The 27,820-nt window shown below is 40.5% G+C and overlaps 1 protein-coding gene across 9 annotated transcripts in view; it reads right to left on the bottom strand.

Annotated features, from left to right (window-relative positions):
• SRGAP1 (SLIT-ROBO Rho GTPase activating protein 1) overlaps positions 1 to 27,820 on the bottom strand; it is a 303,623-nt gene that overhangs the window by 36,314 nt on the left and 239,489 nt on the right. For all 9 annotated transcript variants that reach the window (XM_055579472.1, XM_055579527.1, XM_055579520.1 and 6 more), the window contains 4 exons: positions 15,664 to 15,861; positions 15,126 to 15,210; positions 7,594 to 7,621; positions 3,022 to 3,124 (listed from right to left, as the gene is read on the bottom strand). In XM_055579472.1, coding sequence (XP_055435447.1) covers positions 3,022 to 3,124; positions 7,594 to 7,621; positions 15,126 to 15,210; positions 15,664 to 15,861 — 414 coding nt within the window. The remainder of the gene's footprint in view (positions 1 to 3,021; positions 3,125 to 7,593; positions 7,622 to 15,125; positions 15,211 to 15,663; positions 15,862 to 27,820) is intronic.

The following is a 27,820-nucleotide window of genomic DNA, read 5'->3' as shown; positions in this document are numbered from 1 at the left end:
ATGTATTTATTTAGTTTGCATCAGATCTGACTTACCCTTTAAAGATTTTTCATTGTTATTTTTTCATGTTTTAAAGATGGAGGAAAAAAAGGCACCAATGTGCACCCCTAATTAGATCCTGTTTTCTTAGAAGGGACATTTCTCGGCCTTCTCTCTCTACATCTTGTAATATAGGCATCACACCCTACTGAACAAATGTGAATTCTGCAAATGTATTAAGACATGTATAGGATGACAAATGAGATGAAGGAGCTGCTGAGGTCACAGTTAAATATGTGTCAATGCCATGCACTCCCTGTAGTTAAAGAAGGTTACTGACTGCGGAGTTATTTTTCATCTACTTTTCAGACTCTGCTCTTTCAGGAATTAGAGCTTTAAAGGAAGTATGAAGGTTTCAAACTTTTAGCTGAAATTAGGTACTAATTCATGGGGAATTTTATTCTGCAACACAAGAAGAACTTGGTTGTCTCAATATGTTAGAACAATTAAGAATCCACTAACCTTTCCAATTAAGAAACAGTGGAAGGAGTGGGAATAGACTGTAGTCCAGCAATCTAACTTTTTACTGTTCCTAGAATGGGTAATATACTTCTTGAGGGAGAGTTTCATTTTCAGTTTTAGGACAATATAAACAGTGTATAAACCAGTTAATGGCTCAATTACTTCTGGAGCCTGCATTAAGTTTCTCTAATTAGGCAATCTGTTTCAGGAGCATAAACTTTATTCATTTCTTAAAGAAGATCCTGAAGAATAAAAATGCTTTTTCAATGTGAACTAGTTGGCTCAAGAATGGCCATATTATTTTATCAAAACTTACTATGAGAGGGGATATTTTCTTTAGGATACAAGTTTGTTTCAGGTGATGTAACCTTTATATGAGCAATTCCTGTAACACTGTAATCTAGAAGAGCAACAAATATTTAAATGTAAATGATGAAAGGAGACTATTAGTTGGCAACCTGGCTGAACTTAGTATTAAAACAAAAAGGGAAACCAAGAATAAAAGGTTATTAAAAGAAAAATGTTTGCACTAAGAAAGTTCTAAATAGAAATGTCTTAGGTTTTCCTATTATTTTAAAAATATTTTCATCTTTACTCAGCTAATTGCTAATCCTTCAGCTATTATTAGTATTTCATTTCATATAATGAATTTTGGAGCCAAGAAATAATGAATGTGCATGTTTTAATTTAATTTCATGGACGCCAGATGCTTTGGTAGAAAATATTTTACAGGAAGTGAAGCAATGGGCTGTGCTCCACTGACCATTCAAACAAATCCCTTTGTGTCTCCGTTTCCCCATGGCAAAGAGAGGAAAAATAGTTTTTCCCTTGTTGTGTTACAGTGATATTGTGGGGATCTCAACTGACTGAGCACTTTTCAAAAGTGTAGAGATCACGATACCTGCTGTTTCACTGTTGGACCAAAGATTCTTGAACACTCGATCTGGAACGAAGAGGAGCTTACAGAAGTTAAGTTTTCCCTGCTAAGGGGTTTGCTCCTCCTTTCATGCCTAAATTTGGTTTCCTTTAACTATTCTTGATGAAAAATCTTTCAAAAACATAATATGTGCCTTTCTATGATCTTAAGCAGTTATTCTTATACTGTTATCAAATATAATGGAATCATACGTCTACCTCTTTGAGCTGTTCTATATTCTCCTTTTCTGCCAGGCCATCAGCTGCACATCTCAGCGCTTTCATTTGATCGTTCCCTTCTCTCCACCTAATTTGCCCCTGTTTGTAAGCCCTGGGCTGGGAAACCAGATAATCAAATTTGACAATAATTTTATATTAAATTAGAGCCAATAAGGCTCTTCTGGGTTTAAGGCTAATAGCAACAGACTCGTGATTGCTCTTTAGGTTGTCCAGTGGCTTTCACTCAGTTCCAGGGTTAGGATTCATTTTTAAAGGTTGCCGGAGGCTTTACATTTCTTCATGTATGTATGTTTGTATGTGTCTATCTATCCATATACATGCACACACACATATTTTGTAATCATTAGTGTACATATTCAATAAAAGATCTGTCTTTAAAGAAAGTAAGACACCGTAACATATTATTAAGGGAGGTTACCAATGACGTAGTTTCCTATATAAATTCAGTCTTCGGAAACATTGCATCCTAGGTCGTTCTTCTCTATTTTGTATAATCTACATGAGAGTCCAATATCCAGTATTAAATGTGCACTTGGTATTTAATATTGACTCTCTTATCAAATATATACAAAATTTGGTATATTTGCCAAATACATAATATAAAACCTAAGCATTTATCCAGTTTTAGTAAAGGACTACTCCCCTTAAAATCAGTGTTTGATTTATATAATTCTTTTCTAAGTAAAACTGGTCTAATTTCCAACTGCAAACACTTTTCTTTTAAAGACCTTAAAAAATCCAGTTAAAGCCAAGCATGACTGTGATTTGAAAATGGTATCAAGAGTGAAAGAGGCTGTGCCCGCGATGTCCCTCGAGCACAGTACCTGATGTCTCGCGTGTGAATTCCTTCGTCCTCGGCTAGAAGCATTATCAGAAATACAGGGTGAAAAAGAAGACAGAGTAAACACAGCAGAGATCCAGATACAGACCACAGGGCCTTACAATTTGTCCAATATAATGAATTCCTCAAGTCACGGGAAATCGAAACTTGCTGTGCTTCAAAGCTAGCCTAACAATGGACTTTCAGATATATTTTGTGCCGTCTCATTTGCATGAGTAGAACTAAAGCATTTTATCAGGTAGCTCTTTTCCTTTTTGTACAAATTATGGCTTTTTTTTTTTTTTTAAGAAGAGGGCTTTCTCTTTTGCCAGTATAATAATACCCATGTTTATTCCCTCTTCTGAAGGCACTCAAACCAAACAGTCTTTCCTCTCTGACTTCAGGAAATATTATATTGATTTTCTGGGAAAGCAAAGAGCCCCAGGACAGACTTGGACATAATGACCTGCCTCCTTTTATGAGAGGCTGAGACCATTATAGTAAGAAGCGTGGAGATCAGCCACCCAGATGGCTGGTGCCAGTACCTTGATGAATGTTTCCAAATCCCCATTAAACAACTTAGCATTATACTGTGAGCGGGGTCTGGACTTCCTGTGTTTCTGGGGCTTAGGGGGAACATTTGGAGGCCTAAGGGAGGGAATATAATTACTGAGCATGGCAGAAATCAAACAACAAATGAAACACCCATAGGTCACATCAAAATTACAAGACACAGGAATTCTTGTGTTCCTTCCCCACCCCCACTCCCACCCACGGAGGAAAACAGTCCTTTCCCTTTCCCATTTATTTACTTTAATGGCAACCCACTCCAGTACTATTGCCTGGAAAATCGCATGGACAGAGGAGCCTGGTAGGCTATAGTCCATGGGGTCGCAAAGAGTCGGACACGACTGAGCGACTTCACTTTCCTTTCCTTTATGCATCAAAACCCATACCAGCTATTTAGTCACAGTATTCTTTTCTTGTAACTGACATTTGTTTGTTTGTTTTAAAAATGGTAAGCATCACCAAATGAAACTGCAAGCTCTTTGGCCAAGCATTATAAACCAACATCTGTGTTATTCGACTTGTAAGTCACACAAAAGACACAACATGTTATAAAAATGAAGACTCTGAAAGATCCCAGTATGAGAAATTAAATGCAATATTTTTACTTACAACGTAATTCTTCAAGGCAAATAACATTACATCTATTTGATATTCCTCAGGTAGTTAATAGGATTTTATTTTATGTAAAAGAAGCTATTAATGGGTCACAAGTGAAAAACAGAGTTTTGTTTCAAAGCTACTTCTAGGGGCAGTAGGTCCAGGCTCACATGAATTATTATTTCTTTAAAACAAACTAGTTCATCACCTAACTATCTGGAGAGAATTATGATGCACCTATTTATTCTGTTCTGAACTCTCTCCATCCCCAGTCTACTTGCTGTGACAGGCAAGTCAGTCCCTCTGGCATAGGCACATCCAGGGTACCATGTATGATATTTAGAAACCACGCACCATCTTGCTTTGTAACTGGAAAGAGGGAAACTTCTGTCCTCTCCCTTTAGAACAACTACAACTCTCTTGCAAGGAATACATGGAAGAAGAGACTGAAGACCTTTCTTTGGACATTCCGATTTGAACTCCTTCTTACTTAGAAGGCAGATACGAGGTTACATGGGCTTCCCTGGTGGCTCAGATGGTTAAGAATATGCCTGCAATGCAGGAGGCCTGGTTTCGATCCCTGCGTTGAGAAGATCCCCTGGAGAAGGGAATGGCAACCCACTCCAGTATTTCTGCCTGGAGAATTCCACGGACAGAGGAGACTGGTGGGCTACAGTCCACGGGATCGCAAAGAGTCGGACACAACTGAGGGATTAACACTTTCACTTTCATGAGGGTATATACCACACTTGGAAATCAGGTAAAGCCCCTTATTAAGCTACAAACTGTCTAGGAAGAACTTCCTTTTCAGTTCATTAAAGTTCAAAAAGACCAGTTTAAAAATAAAGGCCCAAGAGTTTATGTGGAAGCCTGGCTACCTTCCTAAGATATCACTAGAGCAATTGTGACAGCCAGGGGAACAAACTTGCTGATAACTGCCTTCCACAGCCAAATTTTAAGACTTTCCAACAGGTGGGCTCATATAACTGATGGGGTGTACAGCAAGCAATGCCTGAAGCTCCATGGTGCTTGAGAGGCTGAAAGGAGCCTTTGCAAGTGTCTAGACGCAAATATGGAAAATTCCACCAAGTAGAAAGTCATAAACTACCATTGCTGAAATTTCTGAAACTTCGTTTATACACTGAATTCTGTGCCATTCACTGAAGAAAGGATCTGGTGGGTATAAACAAACAAAACAACTGCCTACCAATGAATTTAACCATATGTGCTTGACTTCATCCATTCTTTTCCTTATTTTAGAAGTATTTTAAAATGCATAGCTTATTTTTATTCAAGTATGGTAAGGCCAACAGATCAGAAGACAACTGTCATTGGAAAGATTGTTTCTTACTCACAGTTCCCAAGAGGTGGGGGCATGCTGCTGCATGGGGGTGAGGGGAACATGGGGAAATATCAGTCAGGAGGAAGAAACAGTGAGGGAAAATGTGAGCCTTTGCTGTGGTTCCCATGGGAAGGAACAGGCAAGGCAGGGTAAGCAGGTTTAGGATTGGCTAGTCCTTGATTGCAAGGAGATCAAACCAGTCCATCCTATAGGAAATGAACCCTGAATATTCACTGGAAGGACTGATGCTGAAGCTCAAGCTCCAATACTTGGGCCACTTGATGCGAAGAGCCAACTCATTGAAGAAGACCCTAGTACTGGGAAAGCCTGAGGGCAGGAGGAGAAGGCGGGGACAGAGGATGAGATGGCTGGATGGAACCATCAGTTCAATGGATATGAGTTTGAGCAAATTCCATAAAATAGTGAAGGCCAGGGAAGCCTGATGTGTTGTAGTCCATGGGGTCACAAAAAGCCAGATACAACTGAGTGACTGAATGACAAGTCCTTGAATACTTTCAGTGGGCGCTGGGGGATGGGAGCTGTCCCTAGTTGTCTGGCAAACTGGCCTTCGGGTGACTGGGGAAGGTAAATAGCGGCCCTACGTATAAAGGCTTGAAAAAAGAGGTGGTTGAGGGTATGGGCTCTGGACTGGTTGCTTTATATACAAAAGGCACACTCGTAAGAAAGCCCTTTACTATCTCTAGGAACTGACTAACTGTTAGAGGGACAGTCCCTCCAGGGTCAGCAAGGCCCCAGGAAGACAAAGCATCAAATATAGAAACTAGAAAAATGTGGTTATTATGACAAGGTCCAATACAACTTCACAACTGGTGCTATCTGGAGCAGTTGATGAAGCTAAGGGAATAGGAACACAAGCTCATTCTGTTTGGTTACTTATTTGTGGGACAAGCAAATACTGCAGCTCGAGGCAAAGCCCTGGAGAATTATTCCCGCATTGCTGAGAGATGCAGAGCACCTTCTGGCTGAGGCTAAGAGAGGAATGTCTCGAGTCTTCTACCAGAAGTCTGAGAAGTGCCTCTCTTGATGAATCTAAAGTATGAAGCAAATGTGAAAATACTAAAGCTGGGAGAGGGACCTGAGGTTAGAACAAACCGTCTGAGAGCTCATCAAGGTACTTCCCATGGCAGAGTTGGTTTGGCAGGCAGACTGGTGTAATGATGGTTCTGGCTCTACTATGTACACGCCAGGTGGACGCCAGACTCTACGTTCATTCAACATTCGAACTGGATGACTCGTTCTGATCCTGTACCTGCCACACAATTTCTGGATAATCTGGCTTTCCATGTAGAATGCCCATGTGGATGAGAGGAAGTACCAGTCAGAAGGATGTGAACATTAAGTCTGCTGTGGTGGTTTAGTCGCTAAGTTGTGTCCAACTCTTGCAACTCCATGGACTGTAGCCCACCAGGCTCCTCTGTCCATGGTTTTCTCCAGGCAAGAATACTGGAGTGGGTTGCCATTTCCTTCTCCAGGGGATCTTCCAGTCTGCTGAGCAATTATATTAATAGCAGTCATTGGGAATTTACATATTTGTACTCTTGCCTTTAAAAAAATCTTCTAAAGGGGTACCTTATATGAATTATAATTTATAAACAGGTAAAAGAGTTGATACTGTAAAGGAGACATTAACTGTGACACAAGTGATATATAACTATGCAGGAGTAATATGCCTCTTTGTTACTGACATAGGGAAGAAAAACCAGTATTTTCATAAAGTTTAGGTAAGTCAGTGGCTATATCTTTCTAGTTGGTTCACCAAGATATAAGAGGGGTTTCCTTTTGAATAAACTACCTAGCAAGAACATCACAGAATCTGAAAATCAACTTGACCATTACTGCAACAGACACCAGTGTTCTAAATGCCTCCTACCTCAAAGAGAACTCAACTTTAAAAGTGCAGTGTCTTGTTATGTCAATTAGAAGAATTTCTGGCTGTTGCACAAATGTTGGCAGAGAAAAAGAAAAGTTGCCATAAACTTTCCCGAACCCAAATCAGAATCTGCTTCCAAAAAGGCTTTTCCTTCTCAGCAGTAGCTTCAAAATCCTTCCAAGAATTTATAAAAGGGGGGAAAAAAGGAAGAACAAAAGGAAGTGCAATACTGTACTAGGCATTAAAAGTTAAAATTTTAAAGCAAACCAAACAGGGATTGAGCTAAAATCCAAGAATATTCAACACAGCTCTAGTTTTTACGACATACAGAAGCAAGAAGTAACTAGCCAGACACTATATATGCACATAATATTGCTTGTTAATTAAATTACCAAAAGTCTTATCAGACTCTTTTTAGAAACTTAGAGTGCTTTGGATTAGATAAATCAAAGCCATTCAATTTCTATCCTTTTTTTTTTTTTTAAACTGAGGCTACTCATTAAAGAGCTTTACAATTCTAGTGGGAAACCCTCAGATCTGCCAGGGCAAATCTGGTTTCATGGGAACCCCAAACACTTCCTGTTACTGTCTTGTCAAGCTAAAAATATCTTCAAAGTTCATTAACAAAATATGTTCATTCTTGCAACATTTAATTGGTTGCTGGTTAAAAGAGAGAAGAGAGTGAGACACAATGAATATGTTAAAATATTTTCCTACCTTGTAGTCATATATTCAGCTCTATGACCTGCAGGAAAAAAAAATAAGTCAACTGAATGGAATCAGTGGAATGCATTTGGTAATCTTTTATATCATCTGTCCCTTGATTTATGATGCTGAGTTTATAATAACTCATACATTTTACGGTGGACAGCATGAAGACAGCATATAAAGACAGACAAAAAATTCAAAGTAAGTATTTAATGAAATCTATACCTAAAACTTAATAAATTCCATAGATTAAAGAAATGTTTCACTTGGCAATTTGAGGCAGGGAGCTTTAGTTTTTATTATTATTTTTTAAACAAGAAATAGCTGCTTGATCTTAACTGTAAGGTCAAAGATGAAATACAAATAAAACACAACCAAGATTTCAACGTTAGTTATTCCCTGTCTGGACTGATAACTGTGAGAGAGAAGCAGGGGGTCACATAGGGTTAGGAGAACTCAATTTCTTTTAAATTGGCGTTCTTTCGAGAATATGAAATCAGGCAGAGAGGTTGTACTTTACAATAAGAAATGACATTTGCAGATATGAAAGTACAAGGACATTAAATTATGCTACATTATACCAACTAGTAAGCTAAAAGCCTTTCACAGAATTCCCTGTCATTTAAAACACGAGGTTCTTATGCATTCAGGCTTCTTGGTTTGTTTTAAGCAGCTCTCTTTTTGTGGTGCTCTTAACAATCTGAGCTAATTTCAAGCCTAAATACGTCTATGATGGCTGTCTGTTCTTTCTTATATTTAGGGTGGAGTAGCGGGAAGGGGTGTGGGAGAGTTAAACCATTCAACTGGTTTGTTTGCAAAATGATGATATGGTCCTGAAAATGCTTGAAAATACAGCTGGCAGAGAAGTGTCATGTTGCAGCACCAACAGGTGAGACCAGCCCATCAGATCACAATGCAATGATTCAGGCTTGTAGGGCAAGGCCAGTACAACAACGGTAGAGAGTGCTGGCTAGCTGGGAACTGTGAATGAATACTCCCAGGCTGCAACAGAATCTTTTACCCTACATCTGCTTTTGAATAACAAGTAACATGAAGTATTTGGTTAATATCTATTTATTAAATAGGAGGCACCAGTTCATATCAGAGCAAACCTTTCTCAACACAGATGCAGGCTACTGTAAATCTTGGTAGAATCTATCCTTGGCCAAGACTTGGGGTTGGGGAGTGGGAAAGGGAGATAAATCTGATTTTTTTCCTCCACTATCCAGTTCTACCTATCATTTAACTATAAGTTCCTTCCTTTTGCTGGCTTTCTGCTACTTTAAAAAGAAAAGATAGATACAGAACTCCAGAAGAATTTATAATAGTTAATCCTAAATGGATGGGAGAGAAGGTCTATGGGAAAGTGGAGAGAATAGACAGTGAGCTGAATGTGATGTCCTAGAGGACGGCCTTCAGCAGGAAGTTGGCTGTACAGGGTTAATGCACAGAGAGAAGACAGGGCTGGAGGTTAAGATTTAAGAGCTGCTACTCTTTAGATTGTGTTGGGGCCATGAGAGTGAGCTGAGATCACTGAGGGTCAGTCAGTAGAATGAACAAAGGATTGAGAGCCAAGGAAACAGCTGACTTATACTGTACTGATTGTCATGTTGCATACTTTATTACAACATAAAAGTATGACATAAAATACATGTATTAGTAACAACAAAAACAGCAATGATGTCTAACATTTATCGACACTGTTCTAAGCACTTTCTGTAGAGTAACACAATTTTTATAACTTTATGAAGTAGGTACTATAATATCGCTAGACTGAGCCCATAGAAGACAAGTGACTCGTCCAAGGTCGCGTGGTCAGTATGTGGTGGGTCTGGCACTAAAGCCCAGGTTTTTTTTTAATTCTAGACCCAAGCTCCCACATATATTGTAAAATGTAAATCTTTTTCTCCCCAGCAAATATTCAGAAAAACCCTAGAAGACAGGTAGAGATATCTGTCTGCCTCATATGGATAAAGCCAAATACAAAATACTGAAGATTTAATAAATTAAATATATTTTAAAAACAACTTTAATACCTATCAAATTAAAGAGAACCACAGAGGTTAATAACTTCCAAGTGATTCAAAAAGATGTTAATGATAATTCCTTAGAAACTAAATGCTTTTACAATGTTGAAATTTTACTACTTTTGTTAAAGTATCCTAACTGAATAGTCTCTAGATTTAGAAAATGATCACATATAAAATGGCTTAAAATCATTTTGTTCCATCCATCCATGGTTAATAGTATTTGATAAAAAATTAAAAACCTATAAAAGATACTTTTTGATTAATGAATCAAGAGCGAGCTTTGTGAGAATCATCACTCACAGTATAAAGCACCACCACCGCATCCATTGTTTTTTTCTGCTAATAGTACTCAGTGTGTCCTAACTGATGAATGAGGTTTTATTTTTTAATCAGTATCATCATTAATAGATCAATAACACACCAGCTTAGAAGAAATTTGCTTCCCAGAGAAATGTGAAAGCTTCCAGTGGTCTGAAGATTAGATTTCAATCACTTTCTTTGGAAGCCTACTTAATTATTAAAAACAACAGACAACTCCTTCTTCTACCCCAATACAAGCCATTTGGAGGAAAAAAAAAAAAAAAATGACCCAGGATTATCTTGTTCTTGGTACAAACAGCTACTTCGACTACTTTTAAAATTTACTTGAGAATTAGGAAGTGAATTATTTTTCAAGCCCAAATGTATTTTATATCCACAGAGTATAAGTGAAAATCAAAATATAATTTGGTGGCAATCTGAGTCCCCAAACTAGATAAAATATTTAAAATGCACACAGCTCGCACTGAATGGAGGCATCCTGGATTTTGTCCCTAATGAATGATTGATAAGGACTTGTGGCGTTACTTTCCAGCCCTTTATCTTCCTTAAAAATACCAACTACTGCAGTACTTTTCTAAAAAATATAATTATTCACAATCAGCGTTTCTTTCGAAAGTATATTTGTACTTTGACTCAAAGACAAAGGAGTGAGTGATGATAGTTTATTTAATTCCTATGTCCAGGGCTAAAAACAATATAACATGGAATTCAGGTTTCAGTGTTTGATTATCTATGTTTAGCAAAAATTACACAGATTTTTACAACCCGTTAACTCCAAATGCTACACTCAAAGAAGCCATGTGAACACCAAGGCTCATTACTAAAAAAGAACAAAATTTCTGTGCCTCAGTTTTACAGACATATAGCTCATTTTCCGTGCTCGATTTAACATCTATTTCCCTAACCCTAACCCTAATCCTAACCCTAATATGACCAACCTAGATAGCGTATTCAAAAGCAGAGACATTACTTTGCCAACAAAGGTCTGTCTAGTCAAGGCTATGGTTTTTCCTGTGGTCATGTATGGATGTGAGAGTTGGACTGTGAAGAAGGCTGAGTGCTGAAGAATTGATGCTTTTGAACTGTGGTGTTGGAGAAGCCTCTTGAGAGTCCCTTGGACTGCAAGGAGATCCAACCAGTCCATTCTGAAGGAGATCAGCCCTGGGATTTCTTTGGAAGGAATGATGCTAAAGCTGAAACTCCAGTACTTTGGCCACCTCATGCGAAGAGTTGACTCATTGGAAAAGACTCTGATGCTGGGAGGGATGGGGGGCAAGAGGAGAAGGGGGCAACAGAGGATGAGATGGCTGGATGGCATCACTGACTCGATGGATGTGAGTCTCAGTGAACTCCGGGAGGTGGTGATGGACAAGGAGGCCTGGCGTGCTGTGATTCATGGCGTCGCAAAGAGTCAGACATGACTGAGCGACTGATCTGATCTGATCTTATTTAAAAACAAAGACATCACAAAATGATATAATGGTGTTGCTGAAGGATGAAGAAGAAGATGATGACGCCTTTGGCCTTAACTCATCGTGTGTTTTTTTTTCTATTTCAGTTGTTTTCAAAGATTTGGAATTCTGATATTTGACAGTGCCACTTTAAGAGCCCAATCTAGTTGCTCTGCAATGTTGTAAATCAAAGGACTTACTGGGCCACTGGTAGCCTGCCAAAAGCGAGCAGTAAGACAGGCCAAACACATGTCTGTAGTTACAGTTTCAGCTGTGTACGATCAACTGCTAAATCCCTGAGTTAGGCTCTATTTGTTTTACTATGAGGGCAGTTTTTGCAGCAATGAGCCTAGTATAACTCAGAGATGTGGTTTCTATATAAAAAGTCAAGACTGTCCCCAAATGCACTGTTTAATTCTGACCTTCTAACCTTAGTTAACCAACCCCAGAGTTGGAGCCCTTCTTAAGGGCTCGCCATTGTATAATCTCACTGTGGGACAGGCACCATTAACTTTCCCGGTCGCCCACTGGTGTAAGCCTATTAATGTGAACAGGGCTTGTGTGGAAAGCTGAAGGGCTCACAAGAGCTGAAAGATGGGGCATGTCCTCCACGCTCAGTCTTTCGCTGGGCAAAGCTGCTAGCATCAAGGCCAGGCTGTGACCAACAGCTAGTGTGCTGCCAAGTCTGCACGTGGGCAGGGCTGGGGAGCAGGGAGGTCTGCAGCCAGTGTGTCTGCTGGCCCCTGATGAGAACAATTCAGTTTCTTGTGCAGAAAAAATCCAATTCAGTGAACATCTGGAATACCTGAACACAGCTTGTGTCACTAGGACACTGGAAACCACCGAAAGACATTACAAGAGGAGAAATCCTGGCACAGAGGTCACCAGGCATGATATAGCTTTACCCAATTCAGCAGCTAAAGACAGAATCTGGCTAAAATATAGCCTTAGCCAATAATGGCATATAAAATCATATCAACCAGTGGGGCTTCCTCTCCAGGAGACAGAAGGGAATCTATGTAGAATGAGTACCATAAAGGTTTCAGAATGTGATCAGAGTATTAACACATGTCTGCCTGCAGTGCCAAGAATGAATTCACCCACTACTTCACTCCCTCCAATTCACAATTTCTTAAGTGGTGTCTCCAGTTCTGTAAGTATTCAGCTGCACTTAAGATAATTTATGCTTTGGGATGGGCAATGACCTTGGGGCATCACTGAAATATAAGGCATTTGTGAAAAATGGAAAAAAAAGAAAAAGACTTCACATATTATGAGGAGAAAAATAAGAAAAAGACATAATAGCTGAGGTAAGACAATTATTCAAAGAAAAAAAAGGGCTTTTTCTAAGGTTCAAACTTCTGTTACAGAAAAACTGAAAGACTGGTACAGGGAACACTCTTATACCTTCACATAGATTTCCCAACTGATAACATTTTACAATAATGACTTTATCTCCTTCTTTCTCCCTCATTCTTACATATGTCTTTTTTCCTGAACCATCTGAAAGTAAGTTGCAGAATTAGGACACTTAGCAAGCATTTCTTAATAATAAGAATATTCTCCTTCATAAGTTTATCATATCTAGGAAAATGAAAAATTCATTCAATAATATCATATAATATAGTCCATATTTAAATTTCCCCAAATATCACTAAAACATCTTTTATAACTTTTGATTTTTGATTCATAATCTAATGAATAGTCACATATTATATTTAGTTACTTGATTTTTTTGGTCACCTGATATGAAGAGCTGATTCACTGGAAAAGCCCCCTGATGCTGGGAAAGATTGAGTGCAGGAGGAGAAGGGGATGACAGAGGGTGAGATGGTTGGATGGCATCACCGACTCAGTGGACATGAGTTTGAGCAAACTCTGGGAGATATTGGAAGGACAGGGAAGCCTGGCTTGCTGCATGCAGTCCACTGGGTTGCAGAGTCAGACATGACTTAGCAATAATAATTTTTTCAGACACTTTTTAGTACTTTAAGTGTTTTTTTTTTCTAAGTAAAATTGGCCTTTTATCTTAGAGTCTGGCATTCTAACTGCAATTCATGGTATTTCAGGTTATGAAGACCTTTCTACATGTGGACATTCCCTGAGGATAATGAGTCCTTTGGAGGAGACCAGGAGATAAGGTGATGGAAACACCTTGTTTTCTGGGCAGGGAAGTTCTAAAACTGTAGGAGGCAAGAGTTTAGGTCAACTCTTTTTAGCCTGAGTTGTTCACACAACTCGCTCCCTGATTTCCCTCTCCCATTGTCTTTCACTTTTTATAACTTCCAGCAAGATATAGTGTGAAAAATAAGAATTAAACGTGTTACCGACTGGTACTAAGGACAGGGACCTGGTGGTTTTTTTCTCCCCTTTTTAAATTTCACAAAGATGAAAAGAGAAAAACATCTATACTATCCCCTTTGCTTGTAATCCTTTCTCTCTCCTCAGTTTTCCCATCTGTGAAAAATGGGGAAATTAACAATGCTCAGTTAAATATACAGCTCAGAACAATGCCTGGCACACAGAGAGCTTTCTATAAGTGGTTGCTATTGTTTTTGTTTTTACTAGATATAGTAATAGAATGAAACTATTTCTCAACTAAGACCAATCTTACTGGGGGGGTGGCGGGGGAGGGCACCCAAACTGGTTTAACTGGTTTCTAGAGTCCGAAGGACATGGCAACCCACTCCTGTACTCTTGCCTGAAAAATCCCATGGATGGAGGGGCCTGGTAGGCTACAGTCCATGAGATCGCGAAGTCAGACAGAACTGAGTGACTTCACTTTCACTTTTCACTTTCATGCATTGGAGCAGGAAATGGCAACCCACTTCAGTGTTCTTGCCTGGAGAATCCCAGGGACAGAGGAGCCTGGTGGGCTGCCGTCTATGGGGTTGCACAGAGTCGGACATGACTGAAGTGACTTAGCAGTAGCAGAGTCCAAAAAGGCAATAGATGGGACAACAAATACCAGCCCATTTAAACAAAAGGGGTGGGATTGGAAGGGTGGGGAAAGTGCACCAAGGACAGGAAGAAGTGGCTGGGGCAGAGGAGGGGGCTGTCAGCAGAGGAGGGGGCTGTCAGCAGGTGGGAGCAGGCGCAGTTCCTTATACTTCTGTACTCCTAGAAGCACTGAAGCTCTGAAGACCCTTCTTTGCAGCTCTGTGTTGGCTTTTCAGCCCTAGATTTCACTGCTCTGCCTCCAAGTTAGCATAAAGTTTATAGGGAAAATAATTTCGGAGAATTCCCTGGTGGTCCAGTGGTTAGCACTCTGCCCCACTTACTGATGGGAGCCTGGGTTCCATCCCTGATTGGGGAACTAAATCCCATAAGTCGCGTGTTGTTGTTTAGTCACTCAGTCATGTCTGAGTCTTCTGCGACCACATGGACCCAACCCGCCAGGCTCCTCTGTCAATGGGACTTTCCAGGGAAGAATACTGGAGTGGGTTGCCATTTCCTTCTCCAGGGGATCTTTACAACCCAGGGATTGAACCCACGTCTCCTGCTTGGCATGAAGAACCACTGAGCCACCTGGGAAGTGTGGCACAGCCTCCAAAAGAAAAAAGGATAAAAGGAAATAGTTCCAGGGAAAATTTGATTCTTAAACAGATAAAGCCAAATCTAAACATACGCTGTTCTCTGCTTCTTCCAGAACAAATTCACGGTTCATATTCTTCATGGAACACATACACAACACAAGATATAATCCAGGTCATCTCCCCAACTCTTTCAGATAACTGACCTTCTCCAAGCGTCCTCTGCAACAAGTCATGCTTGGCTTGAAGTTTTGTGATGAGATTACTACCCTCCAAATATTCTCTGAGTTTCTGCAAAAGGAAAGATACATTTTTAACTTTAAAAGAAACTATTTGATGCCAAGGAACTTCCCGCAGGATATCTAAAAATCCAGCCATTCTTACCTCCTAGATCCTAGAATCTTGCTATGCAAAGTATGGTTCTGATGCAGACCACGGCATCAGCCTATTAGAGGTGTGAACTCTCAGTGACCCCCACGCCAGGACTATTGGCATCAGAACCTGCATTTTAACAAGCTCTCGTGGTGACATGTATGTTCATGAGATCCTTTAAAAGTTCTGTTTTAGAGCAGCCCTTTTTAACTTTGTCTGCATATCAGCACTATCTCCCATATCCCAGCATTGCTGAATTGGGAACTCTGGTCTTAATAAAGAATGCTAGATGATTCTGATGCAATTCCAAAAGCAGATCTGGGGGACCCCAGATTGGAGACCCCAAAGAGGCTGGGGAAGCAGCAGGCGTACCATGAAGTAGAACTGCTCGGTCTCCTGCTGGTTGGCTCTTCTCTTGGCGATGCTGGGCTTACTCAGATAGGTTTCAGAGACCGTGGACTTCACAGACTCTGTGGAGCGACTGTGCTGGAAGCATTCAGAAACATCGTAGTCCTCGATAGTGACCATATCCTGTATTGTCTGCAGGGTGGCCTCAGTCGTTTTCTTAACCTGGGAACAGGAGTACATCTCTCCAGTGAGTACCTTATTTCATGAATCCCACACTCAGTGAGAAGCCACTCTGTCAGTCAGAAGTGGGGGCACAGGCCCTCCCACCCAAAGTTCAGAGTCCACTGGGGGAACAGCAAGGAGATCAAACCAGTCAATACTAAAGGAAATCAATACTGATTACTCATTGAAAGGGCTGATGCTGAAACTCCAATACTTTGGCCAGCTGATGCAAAGAGCTGACTTATTGAAGAAGACCCTGATGCTGGGCGAGACTGAGGGCAAGGGGAGAAGGGGGCTACAGGATGAGCTGGTTGGATGGCATCACCAACTCAATGGACATGAGTTTGAGCAAGCTTGGGGAGAAGGTGAAGGACAGGGAAGCCTGGTGTGCTGCAGTTATGGGGTCTCAAAGAGTTGGACACAACTTAGCGAATGAACAGTAACAACAGGGGAGACAGACAGGTAAACAATACCTCATGTCACAAATATAAGGAGAGGCTTTCTTCCAAATTATCCTAAGGAGGACATCATTCATATATGAGTTCTTGTATATCTCATGTATCACCGGGTACTCTCTCAATTACTTTTTGTTTTAAAGAACCTTCAGTTTAACTGAAGTGAAATTACACACAGAAAGATGCATAAACAGTAAGTATGGCTTTATGAATTATCACCGACTGAACACATTCATGTGATTACCACTCAGATAAAGAAATCTAGTACATTATGAGTACCCTCTGCTTCTCCCAATCACCACACATGCTTTTCTCCTCCCCAAAGGTAGTTACTAAGTACTATAGGCTGTAGGATTTTTGTCTTGCTTCTTTTGCTCAACTTTATATAGTAAGATTTATTCATTTCTTATGAGTATCCTATTTCACTGCTGAATATTCATTGTAAGAATACATTGTAATTCATCCCTTTTACTGTTGATAGATGACTTATTTCTGATTTGGGGCCACTATGAATAATATTGCTATGAACACATTTTTGTTGGGCCACGCATACTTGAGTAGACTTGCTGCTTATTGGGTATTCCAGACTGTTTTGCAAAGTTATTATTCTCATTTGTATTCCCACCAACACAGGAGGAGAATTCCTATCACTCCACATCCTCAACAATCGGTACTGCTAAGTCACTTAAGTCGTGTCTGACTCTGTGCGACCCCATAGACGGCAGCCCACCAGGCTCCCCCGTCCCTGGGATTCTCCAGGCAAGAACACTGGAGTGGGTTGCCATTTCCTTCTCCAATGCATGAAAGTGAAAAGTGAAAGTGAAAGTAGCTCAGTCGTGTCCGACTCTTAGCGACCCCATGGACCGCTGCCTACCAGGCTTCTCCGTCCATGGGATTTTCCAGGCAAGAGTACTGGAGTGGGCTGCCATTGCCTTCTCCGAACAATTGGTACTGTCAGCTTTAAAAAATTAAACCATTGTGTTGATGGAACTTCCCTGGCAGTTCAGTGGTGAAGATTCTGCACTCCCACTGCTGGGTGCATGGGTTTGTCCCTGGTTGGGGAACTAGGATCCCACATGCCTTGTGGCATGGCCAAAAGAAAAAACAAAAACCAAATAAATCATTACACTGGGTGTGTAACTGTATCACATTGTGGTTTTAACATGCATTTCTCTGATGGTTGAGATTGAGCATATCATCACATGTTTAAGGCAATTTAGATTCTCTCTCTTGGACACAGTTTGTTAAATCTCCTGCTCAATCTTATATTGGGTGATGAGCCTTTGTCTTACTGATTTGTAATATGCATAGGAGTTTTTTGTTAGCTATATGTGATGCAAATATCTTTTCCTACTCTATACTGTGGCTTTTTACTCTTTCTATAGTATTTAGACAAACAGTCTCTAGTTTTAATGTAATCAATTTACCAATCCTTTCCTTTGAAATCAGGGCTTTTTGTGCCCTATTTAAGAAATATTTTCCCATCTCATAAGTAGTCATAAGTAGCATACTATTTTATGCTATCTTCTGGGAGCTTTTCAATTTATCTTCCACAATTAGGCTGTACTCCACCTTTGCGTATCAGAATCTTCGCAAATTGATAACTTTATCCTCTTCCCAGACAATGTACAGAGTTTGTTGTTGTTGTTTAGTTGCTAAGTCACGTCTGACTGTCACTTTTATGACCCCATGGACTGTAGCCTTCTAGGTCCTCTCCATGGGATTTCCTAGGTGAGAATACTGGAGTGGGTTGCCATTTCCTTCTCCAGAGGATTTTCCTGGCCCAGGGATTGAACTCGTATCTCCTGCATTGGCAGGTGGATTCCCTACCACTGAGCCACCAGGGAAGCCTGTACAGAGTTTAGAACATCTTAAAACCATTCACTTTTCCTGAATTATATGCTTTTTTTTGGTAATGTTTCATAACATGATATATATGTAAATATTTGTATAAATTTATGTATAAGACATTATTGTGATCTAGGCAGCATTCATTTAGCTTTATCCATATAATTATTACATTCTTTGATTTCTATCTCTTACATTTTTAAGAACACCTTTTAGAAATTCTTTAAGAAAAATATAGTTGACTTACAATATTACGTTAGTTTTAGGTGTACAACAAAGTTATTCAGTTATATATATATACACACAGTTTTTTAGATTCTTTTCCATTATAGGTTATTACAAGATATTAAATAAAGTTCTCTGTGCTATACAGTAAATTCTTATTGCTGCATCTGTATAACAATAAAGGAGAGGGAGTGACAGAAGATGAGATGGTTGGATGAGATCACTGACTCAATGGACATGAGTTTCAGCAAGCTTCAGGAGATGGTGAAGGGCAGGGAAGCCCGGTGTACTGCTGTCCATGGGGCTGCAAAGAGATATAACTTAGTGACTGAATGATGAATATCTATTTTATACATAGTAATGTGTATCTGTTAATCCCATACTCCTAATTTATCCTTCTTCTTTCCTTTTGGTAACCATAAATTTGTTTTCTATTAAGAAATTCTTTTTAGCATGAATCTTCTGGCAGTGAACTCAGTCTTTATTGATTTAAAAATGTCTTTTATTTCACCTTCAATTCTGAAATATATCTTTTTTCCCCTGGTGGGCAGTTACTTTCCTTTAGTACATTTAAGATATCACTGTACTTTCTTATGGTTTTCATGTTCCTGTTGAGTGAGAAGTTTATTGTCAGTTTATCGTACTTTGAAAGAACTCTGCTTTCTTTCTCCAGCTGCTTTTAAAGTTTTTTACAGTTTAACTATAATGCGTCTAGGTAAGGATTTTAAAAGCTTATTCTAAATATATTCAGACTTCTTGAATTGTGTGGTATTTTTTCCAAAGCTATGATAAAACTTCAGATAAAATTACCTTTGCAAATATCAACTTTACTTTCTTCTCTTTCATTTTTTTCTGGGAGTTTAATTATGTCCTCTAGTAGCTTACCATTCTCTTCATATTTTCTATCCTTTTGTTTTTCCATGCTGCATTTCGATTACTTTCTTCTAATTTTTCTTTCATTTTGATAATTCACTCTTCAGCTGTGTCTAATCTGATGTTAAAACCATGCACCAATTTATTAATTTGGATTTTTCTGTATTTTGGTATTTCTGTACTTTGGTATTTTTTGGTATTTTGGTATTTCTAAACTCTAGAATTTCTGTGGTTTATTTTCAAACTTATTTCACTGTTTAGAGGTTATAATAGTGCCCTGTTGAAATCTAAGCTTGGCTTTTATCTCCTTAAACACAGTATAGAGATCTTTTACAGTTTCTGATCATTTATTTCTATTGTCTATTATGTCTTCTGGCTACCACTCATTACATCTTGTCTCCTTATGTACCTAGTTATCTTTGCTGGACATTTTTGGTAGAATTATTTGAGCTCTAAGGTGAGATTATCATCCTGAGAGAATATTCGTTTATTTTTCCAAGTCATTAGGGGCACTAATAGTTCAGAATCACTAGATTTTATTTCTGTTCAAAAGAATCTGATGCTCTCTTCCTTCTGGGAACATATGGTTCCTTATGTCATGGATTTCAGGCTCAGTTATGTACCTTGCCCTGGAGAGTGAAATGTTGAAAGAATAGCTGAGTGACTCAGTCCATCATTACAGAAAGTAGAAATATGTTCAATTTTTAAACAATATGTTTAGTGCAATATGTTTCTGAAATATGTTCAACTTCTAGTTGTTTATTTGAACAACAAAATATTGTTTAGAGAAGAAACACTAGCTATCAGTGCTATTTCAGAGGCTTAGAGAGGTCATGAGACAGAGTAAATTTTAAAAGGAGGCAAAAAATTTAACAGACTTAGTCATTATTCCTGAGGATATGCACAATGCAGAGGATACTGGGAAAAAAGAATACTAATGATGACTTTAAAAATAACATCAGAAGTAGTTACTTTAAGTCATGATTATATATCTACAGGCTGAAGGAGAAGACTCACCATCTTGTAGGTGATGTCAGTGAGATGGTAGAATAAGAGGTCTGCTATTCACATACCCCCACAGAAACAATACTCTGGCAGCCATCCATGGACAAAATGACTTTGTGGGAGCTTTGGGGTCTAGGTGGGAGCTTGTAAAACCTCACTGGAGCCCACAGCTGACGAGGACTGACATGAGAAAGCTGTTGGCAGGCTCGCCAACCTTGGTCCTGGCAATAGGACCTGGAAATAGCTCCGTCCCCTTGTAGACTCAGCTACAATCCTGTCTGGCATTGGTCCTGCCACCAGCACTATCTGCCAAGGGACCCAGGAGGGGTCAAGCCCACCCGTGCCCCAAATAACCTTGCTGATCTTGGCCTTGGCTGTGGACCCTAGAACAGCTCATGATGCAGTTGCAGTTCCTCCCAGCCTTGGTCTGAGAGCAGTCCTATTGCCCAGGGACCTGCCAAGAGGCACACCTGTGTACTGGGAGCAGGCCCGCCAACCTCAGTCCAACTGTGAATAATGCAGTAGCCCTGTAACTTGGTTCCAATACCTCTCAGCAATGGCCTATGAATAATTATAGCTACCCTAGGGACTCAACAAGAAATAAGCCCATTTGTGTTTCCAGAAGCAGGCCCACCAAACTCTGTCCAACTTTGGATCTTGAAGCAGCCCTGTAACTTGAATCCAGTTCCTCTTAGTAGTGATCCAAGAGCAGTCCTGCCTACCTAGGAACCAGGAGAGAGACATGCCCATCTGTGCCCCCAGAGGCTGGCCTGCATGCAGACCTTGGTGCCAACTATGGACCCTATAGTGGACCTGTGACTCAGATCTAGCTATGGTCAGCTGCAGTCTGAGGCCAAGCCCTTGGGAACAGACCCAGAGACTATGGCCCATACTGTGGACCAGCAGTAGTCATGTGATTCCTTGTCAATCTCAACAAAACTATTTTTCTTTTTTTTAACTTCTTTCTAAGAAGTGTCAAGGTTAAATTTGAAACTGTCAGGAAGAATAAAGGATGTGACAGAAGCCATCAGACACAGTGGCTGGGACTACATATTATCCCATGGGATGTTCTTGACGAAGAAGAACACTAGCTTCTGACACACACAAGCCATGTTAATAAGTCACAGGGGAGAACATAATGAGACAAATATGAAACAGCTAACAGGAGGCTTGTAACGACTCCCCATCAGTAGCAGGGAGATGCAATTAGGTTTGGTAGAGGAAAAGCCAAAAACACGACAAGGAATTATGAAAAATCCTGAAGAACGTGAGGTACCAGGAGAGTGTCCAGGTGGCCTGGACTCTGAGATGCAGATCCACATGAATGATGGGGGAGAGGATGTGGGCTTCTGTAGATGGGCACTTTGGCCTTTCTTCCCCAGGACATTACAATTATTAGAGAAAACAAGGAGTTCCCTTTTCTGAACACACTGGTTTAGTTTTCTAGGGCTGCGGTAATACAGTGCCACATACTGTGTGGCTTAAATAACTGAAACTTATTGCCTCATAGTTTTGGAGGCCAGAAGCCTGAGATCAAGGTGTGGGCAGGGCTGGCGCCTTCTGAGGCTGTGAGGAAGGAGCTGTTGTAGCCCTGCCCTCTTGGCGTATACATGGTCATCGTCTTTGTCTTCTCTCCATCTGTGCTTCTGTGTTCGAATTTCTCCTTAATATAAGGACATCAGTCACACTGGTTAGGTTCACCCTAATGATGGAATTTAACTTGACTGTCGTTTTAGTCGCTAAGTCGTATCCAACTCTTTTGGGACCCCATGGACTATAGCCCGCCAGGCTCCTCTGTCCATGGGATTTCCCACAGGCAAGAATATGGGAGTGGGTTGCTATTTCCTTCTCCAGGGGATCTTCCTGACTCGGGGATCAAACTCACATCTCCTGCATTGGGAGTGGATTCTTTACCACTTTACCACTGGGTCACCTTAACTTGATTACCTCTGTGACAACACCATATCTTCAAATAAGGTCGCCTTCTGAAGTACTGGGGGTTAGGACTTCAACATATGCATTTGGGGAGCGTATACAATTCAACCCCTAACACAGACATTATTTTATGGCACTGTGCCTGGTGTCTTGCACCTGCTGCAGGCCTATTCGTCCTTTAAGCCTTGTCGCTCCATTGGTAAAGGTAACTTCTGAGCCCTGTCCTACCTCCCCACTTAACTACTCCCTCCTTGCCAACACTGACCTTGAAAGTATTTCAATTACAGCACTGTATCATTTCAGATGTAGTAAAAGTTAGGAGAAAGAGACCACATACATCCACCCACACATATGAATTGGATTAATGCCATAGTTAATCGACCAAGGGTACAGAAACTTACTGCTGGCACAGGCCATATAAGGCAGGCGCAGCGGCAGCATACTTCCTTTGCCCCTGGTACCTCAACAGGGGGCACAGATGCAGGTGACCTTATCAATGCTGGGTAAGGTGTGGCCAGATTTGAAAAAACAGTCCAACTTTTGCTACCCCTCCCCTTGGATAGGGAAAGGGTCACATTACCATTCCAGATGAATTCACACTAGCAAGCTACCTACTTGCATTTAAGATGCAAGTTTAAAATCTACATACTTGCATGTGAGATGCCTGTTTACAAATACCAGACTCTCCTGACTTCTGAGAACAAAATTTTCTGAGCAGAATTTATTCTCAGCAATGATACAACTTAATCTAAAGATGAGAACATCATCATTGCCTAGAGCTCTCTGAACAATGTCTCTGAGTCAGCCGCATCTCAGAAAGCCTGCTTTCCTACGGCTGCTAGACTCTGATTTAATGATCCATCTGGGTGGACCTTTTACCAACAGTGGTCTGATGAGCATGATCTCAAATCCATTTCTCATGAGCACCCATACCACACTGTATAGAAGGCCTCTGTCTTCTGTCTCCAGCGGGAGCACCTTGAGGTCAGGGACAGCTTATTAACCAGCACAGTGTCTGGAACACAGCAGATTCTCCAGGCAGCAGTGAAAATGAACTGAATGGATGGTGGACGCTGAAGTCTTCCTCCTTCCAAATCGACAGACTCCAGAGGAATGCTTGGCATACACCAACAACGCGGGGTCTCCTTGCTGACGCTCTGACACTTTCTTCTGGATGTCCTAGCCTGCCGATCACTTTTCGACCATTTGCAGCAACTCATCTCATTCTGCTTGGTATTCTCCTGGATCGGGGCCCTCCCTCCAATAAATTAAAGCTTATTTGAAACAAAATACATACACACACACACAGACCCCTTCTAAAAATACATGTTTACACACAAACACACACACACACCACAGACCCCTTCTAAAAATACATGTTTTCATTGAAAAAGTTGATCCTCTTTTCAATTTTGGGCAAGATGATGTTATCATTTAAAGGACAAATGGCAGTTAGCTTTTACTTGGGCTTTTATTGTCAAGCTCATCGGTAGAAGGTTTTAGGCAAGTAAGAATCACTTAAATAAAGAAAAATGAAGCTAAAGCCACAGAGATCATCAGACACAGCAATCATGATTAAGTGGTTATCAAGCTTCACATCTTATACCAAGTCTTAGAAGACTCTGACAACCGCCCTTAAGAGTCTGATCAATGATGGACATGATTTGGGATTTTTCTGCAGTCATTGGTATTAGGGGAAATGTGGGAGGGAGATGTGATTCTTCTACCACAGATAGAAATGTAAAGCAGATAGGTTAGGGGGTCCCCAGAGAAACACAATCAGGAATGAATGGCTTTCTTAACATAAGAGGAGCCACTGCAGCCTCGGCTATTTTGTGATCTAAGCCCAACGCTTGCCCTTGAACAGGTCTCAGTAATCCATGATCTCAAGGGAACACAGAAAAGTTTGTCAAACAGTAGTCCAGTGATAAGGCAGAGTTCTAGTCCTCCCTCAAGAAATACACATAATAATATATCTTTGAGTTCTGCAGGAACTCAAAGGCTCCCATACAAGTAAAGGACGGAATGAAGATATTGACCCTCCTGATCTCAATCAACTAAAGCTTGGATTCTGCTGACCTTTGCCCCAAGTCTATGCTGAAATTCTCCTCTGCTTAAACCCCTTTGCAATATGCATGTGCCTTTAGGTTTAAAATTCTCCAATTCTTGCTGTTGAGTAGACACTGTTTTGGGAAAGATTCTCAATGTTCTTACTTGCTGCAAGAAATAATAAATCTTCCTGTGCTTTGGTTTGGATGTCTTTTGACATCCACCAAGAGGCAAACGCCAATTTAGGGGTAACAGAAAGTATAACTGGTAATAGAAGGTATAACCAAAGTATCTCTTACTTTCCCCCTCAATTGCCCATGCCATGAAAATTACCTCATATGTTTGCTAAAATACTATTCATTTTTCTTGAAAATATCCTGTATAAAGACTGTATTTTGGGAATAGTCTGTGAAATAAACCTTTGTGAACTTTGATGAAAGACTTTTAAGCAGTGCAGCAAAATTTATATGTTCATTAAACACTGATGCAATTTAACTGAAGAATTCATTATAGACTATCCTCTTTTCTATTCCCTTCAGGGGGCTAAATTTACTATAACTTAAGAGAGACTCGATATTTTCGTATGTGTGACAGTTTTACTCATGGCATAGAAGTGCCACGCTTGTGAAAGCTATATTTACTGAACCAATATTGGTACAATGGTCTGAAAAGGGGGCCAACAAGTTAAAAAAAAGGAAGACCTAATTGCTTTACTTATACAATTCATTTTCCATTTCTTTGGCTTTGATAAAGGTGAGACAGGAGGGAAGAGGGAATTGCACAACCATTCAAAGAATGACACAGCCATTGAAGATCCAACAAAAACTGAAACAATTGGGCCCAAGATGGCAGAAGATTCAACTCTCAGTACACCTTGAGCCTCATTACATACTCATTGTATACCTCTGGTTTGTTTCATTTCAGTCCCTCAGTTGCTTCCGACTCTTTGCGACCCCATGGACTGCAGCACACCAGGCTTCCCTGCTCATCAACAACTCCCAGAGCTTACTCAAACTCATGTCCATCAAGTCTTTGATGCCATCCAACCATCTCATCCTCCAGCCTTCAATCTTTCCCAGCATCAAGGTCTTTTCTAATGAGTCAGTGCATCAGGTGGCCAAAGTATTGGAGTTTCAGCTTCAGCATCAGTCCGTCCAATGAACAGTCAAGTCTGATTTCCTTTAGGATTGACTGGTCAGATCTCCTTGCCCTCCAAGGGATTCTCAAAAGTCCTCTCCAACACAGTTCAAAAGCATTAATTCTTCGGTGCTCAGCTTTCTTTATAGTCCAGCTCTCACATCCGAAGAAGCAAGAGAGTTCCAGAAAAACATCTACTTCTGCTTTATTGACTACACCAAAGCCTTTGATTGTGTGGATCACAAGAAACTGTAGAAAATTCTTCAAGAGATGGGCATACCAGACCACCTGACCTGCCTCTTGAGAAATCTGTATGCAGATCAGGAAGCAACAGTTAGAACTGGACATGGAACAACAGACTGGTTCCAAATAGGAAATGGAGTATGTCAAGGCTGTATATTTTCACTCTGCTTATTTAACTTATGCAGAGTACATCATGTGAAATGCTGGGCTAGATGAAGCACAAGCTAGAATCAAGATTTTTGGGAGAAATATCTATAACCTCAGATATGCAGGTGACACCACCCTTATGGCAGAAAGCAAAGAAGAACTAAATACCCTGTTGATGAAAGTGAAAGAAGAGAGTGAAAAAGTTGGCTTAAGACTCAACATTCAGAAAAGGAAAATCATGGCATCCGGACCCATCACTTCATGGCAAATCGATGGGGAAACAATGGCAACAGTGAGAGACTTTATTTTGCGGGGCTCCAAAATCACTGCAAATGGTGATTGCAGCCATGAAATTAAAAGACGCTTGCTCCTTTGAAGAAAAGCTATGACCAACTTAGACAGCATGTTAAAAAGCAGAGACATTACTTTGCTAACAAAGGTCTGTCTAGTCAAAGCTATGGTGTTTCCGGTAGTCTTGTATGGATGTGAAAGCTGGACTATAAAGAAACCTGAGCGCCGAAGAATTAATGCTTTTGAACTGTCGTGTTGGAGAGGACTCTTGAGAATCCCTTGGAGTGCAAGGAGATCTGACCAGTCAATCCTAAAGGATATCAGTCCTGACTATTCATTGCAAGGACTGATGCTGAAGCTGAAACTCCAATACTTTGGCCACCTGATGCGAAGAACTGACTCATTGGAAAAGACCCTCCTGACGCTGGGAAAGACTGAAGGCAGGAGGAGAAGGGGATGACAGATGATGAGATGGTTGGATGGCATCACCAACTCGATGGACATGAGTTTGAGTAAGCTCCGGGTGTTGATGATGGACAAGGAAGCCTGGCATGCTGCAGTCCATGGGGTTGCAAAGTGTCAGACATGACTGAGTGACTGAACTGAACTGAACGTAGTCAAAGGCTTTGGTGTAGTCGATAAAGCAGAAGTTTTTCTGGAACTCTCTTGCTTTCTCGATGATATAACGGATGCTGGCAATTTGATCTTTGGTTCCTCTGCCTTTTCTAAATTCAGCTTGAACACCTGGAAGCTCACGGTTCACATACTGTTGAAGCCTGGCTTGGAGAATTTTGAGCATTACTTTGCTAGTGTGTGAGATGAGTGCAATTGTGCAGTAGTTTGAACATTCTTTGGCATTTCCTTTTCTTTGGGATTAGAATGAAGACTGACCTTTTCCAGTTCTGTGGCCACTGCTGAGTTTTCCATATTTGCTGGTATATTGAGTGCAGCACTTTCACAGCATCATCTTTTAGGATTTGAAATAGCTCAACTGGAATTCTATTACCTCCACTAGCTTTGTTCATAGTGATGTTTCCTAAGGCCCACTTGACTTCACATTCCAGGATGTCTGGCTCTAGGTGAGTGATCACACCATCGTGCTCATCTGGGTCCATCTCTGCATGAAATGTTCCCTTGGTATTTCTAATATGCTTGAAGAGATGTCTTTCCTATTCTATTGTTTTCCTCTGTTTCTCTGCATTGATCACTGAGGAAGGCTTTCTTATCTCTCCTTGGTATTCTTTGGATCTCTGCATTCAAATGGGTATATCTTTCCTTTTCTCTTTTGCCTTTAGCTTCTCTTCTTTTCTCAGCTATTTGTAAGGCCTCCTCAGACAACCATTGTGCCTTTTTGCATTTCTTTTTCTTGGGGATGGTCTTGATCACTGGGCGTGTACAATGTCACAAACCTCCGTCCATAGTTCTTCAGGCACTTTGTCTGTCAGAATAATCCCTTGATCTATTTCTCACTTCCACTGTAAAATCGTAAGGGTTTTAATTTAGGTCATACCTGAATGGTCTAGTGGTTTTCCCTACTTTCTTCAATTTAAGTCTGAACTTTGCAATAAGGATCTGAGCCACAGTCAGCTCCCGGTCTTGTTTTTGCTGACTGTATACAGCGTCTCCATCTTTGGCTAATTAGCATATGCTAATATGCAACACATTAGCGTATGCTAAAGGACACATTCACAGGAACTGTGACCATTCTGAGGCCCAATTCCTGGAAATCCCTGCCCTTTGTCCCAAATAGA

Source organism: Bubalus kerabau, chromosome 1, assembly GCF_029407905.1.
Source record: "Bubalus kerabau isolate K-KA32 ecotype Philippines breed swamp buffalo chromosome 1, PCC_UOA_SB_1v2, whole genome shotgun sequence".
Classification (NCBI taxonomy): Eukaryota; Metazoa; Chordata; class Mammalia; order Artiodactyla; family Bovidae; genus Bubalus; species Bubalus kerabau.
The sequence above is the reverse complement of the archived record's forward strand: the minus strand, read 5'-3'. Positions and strand labels throughout refer to the sequence as shown.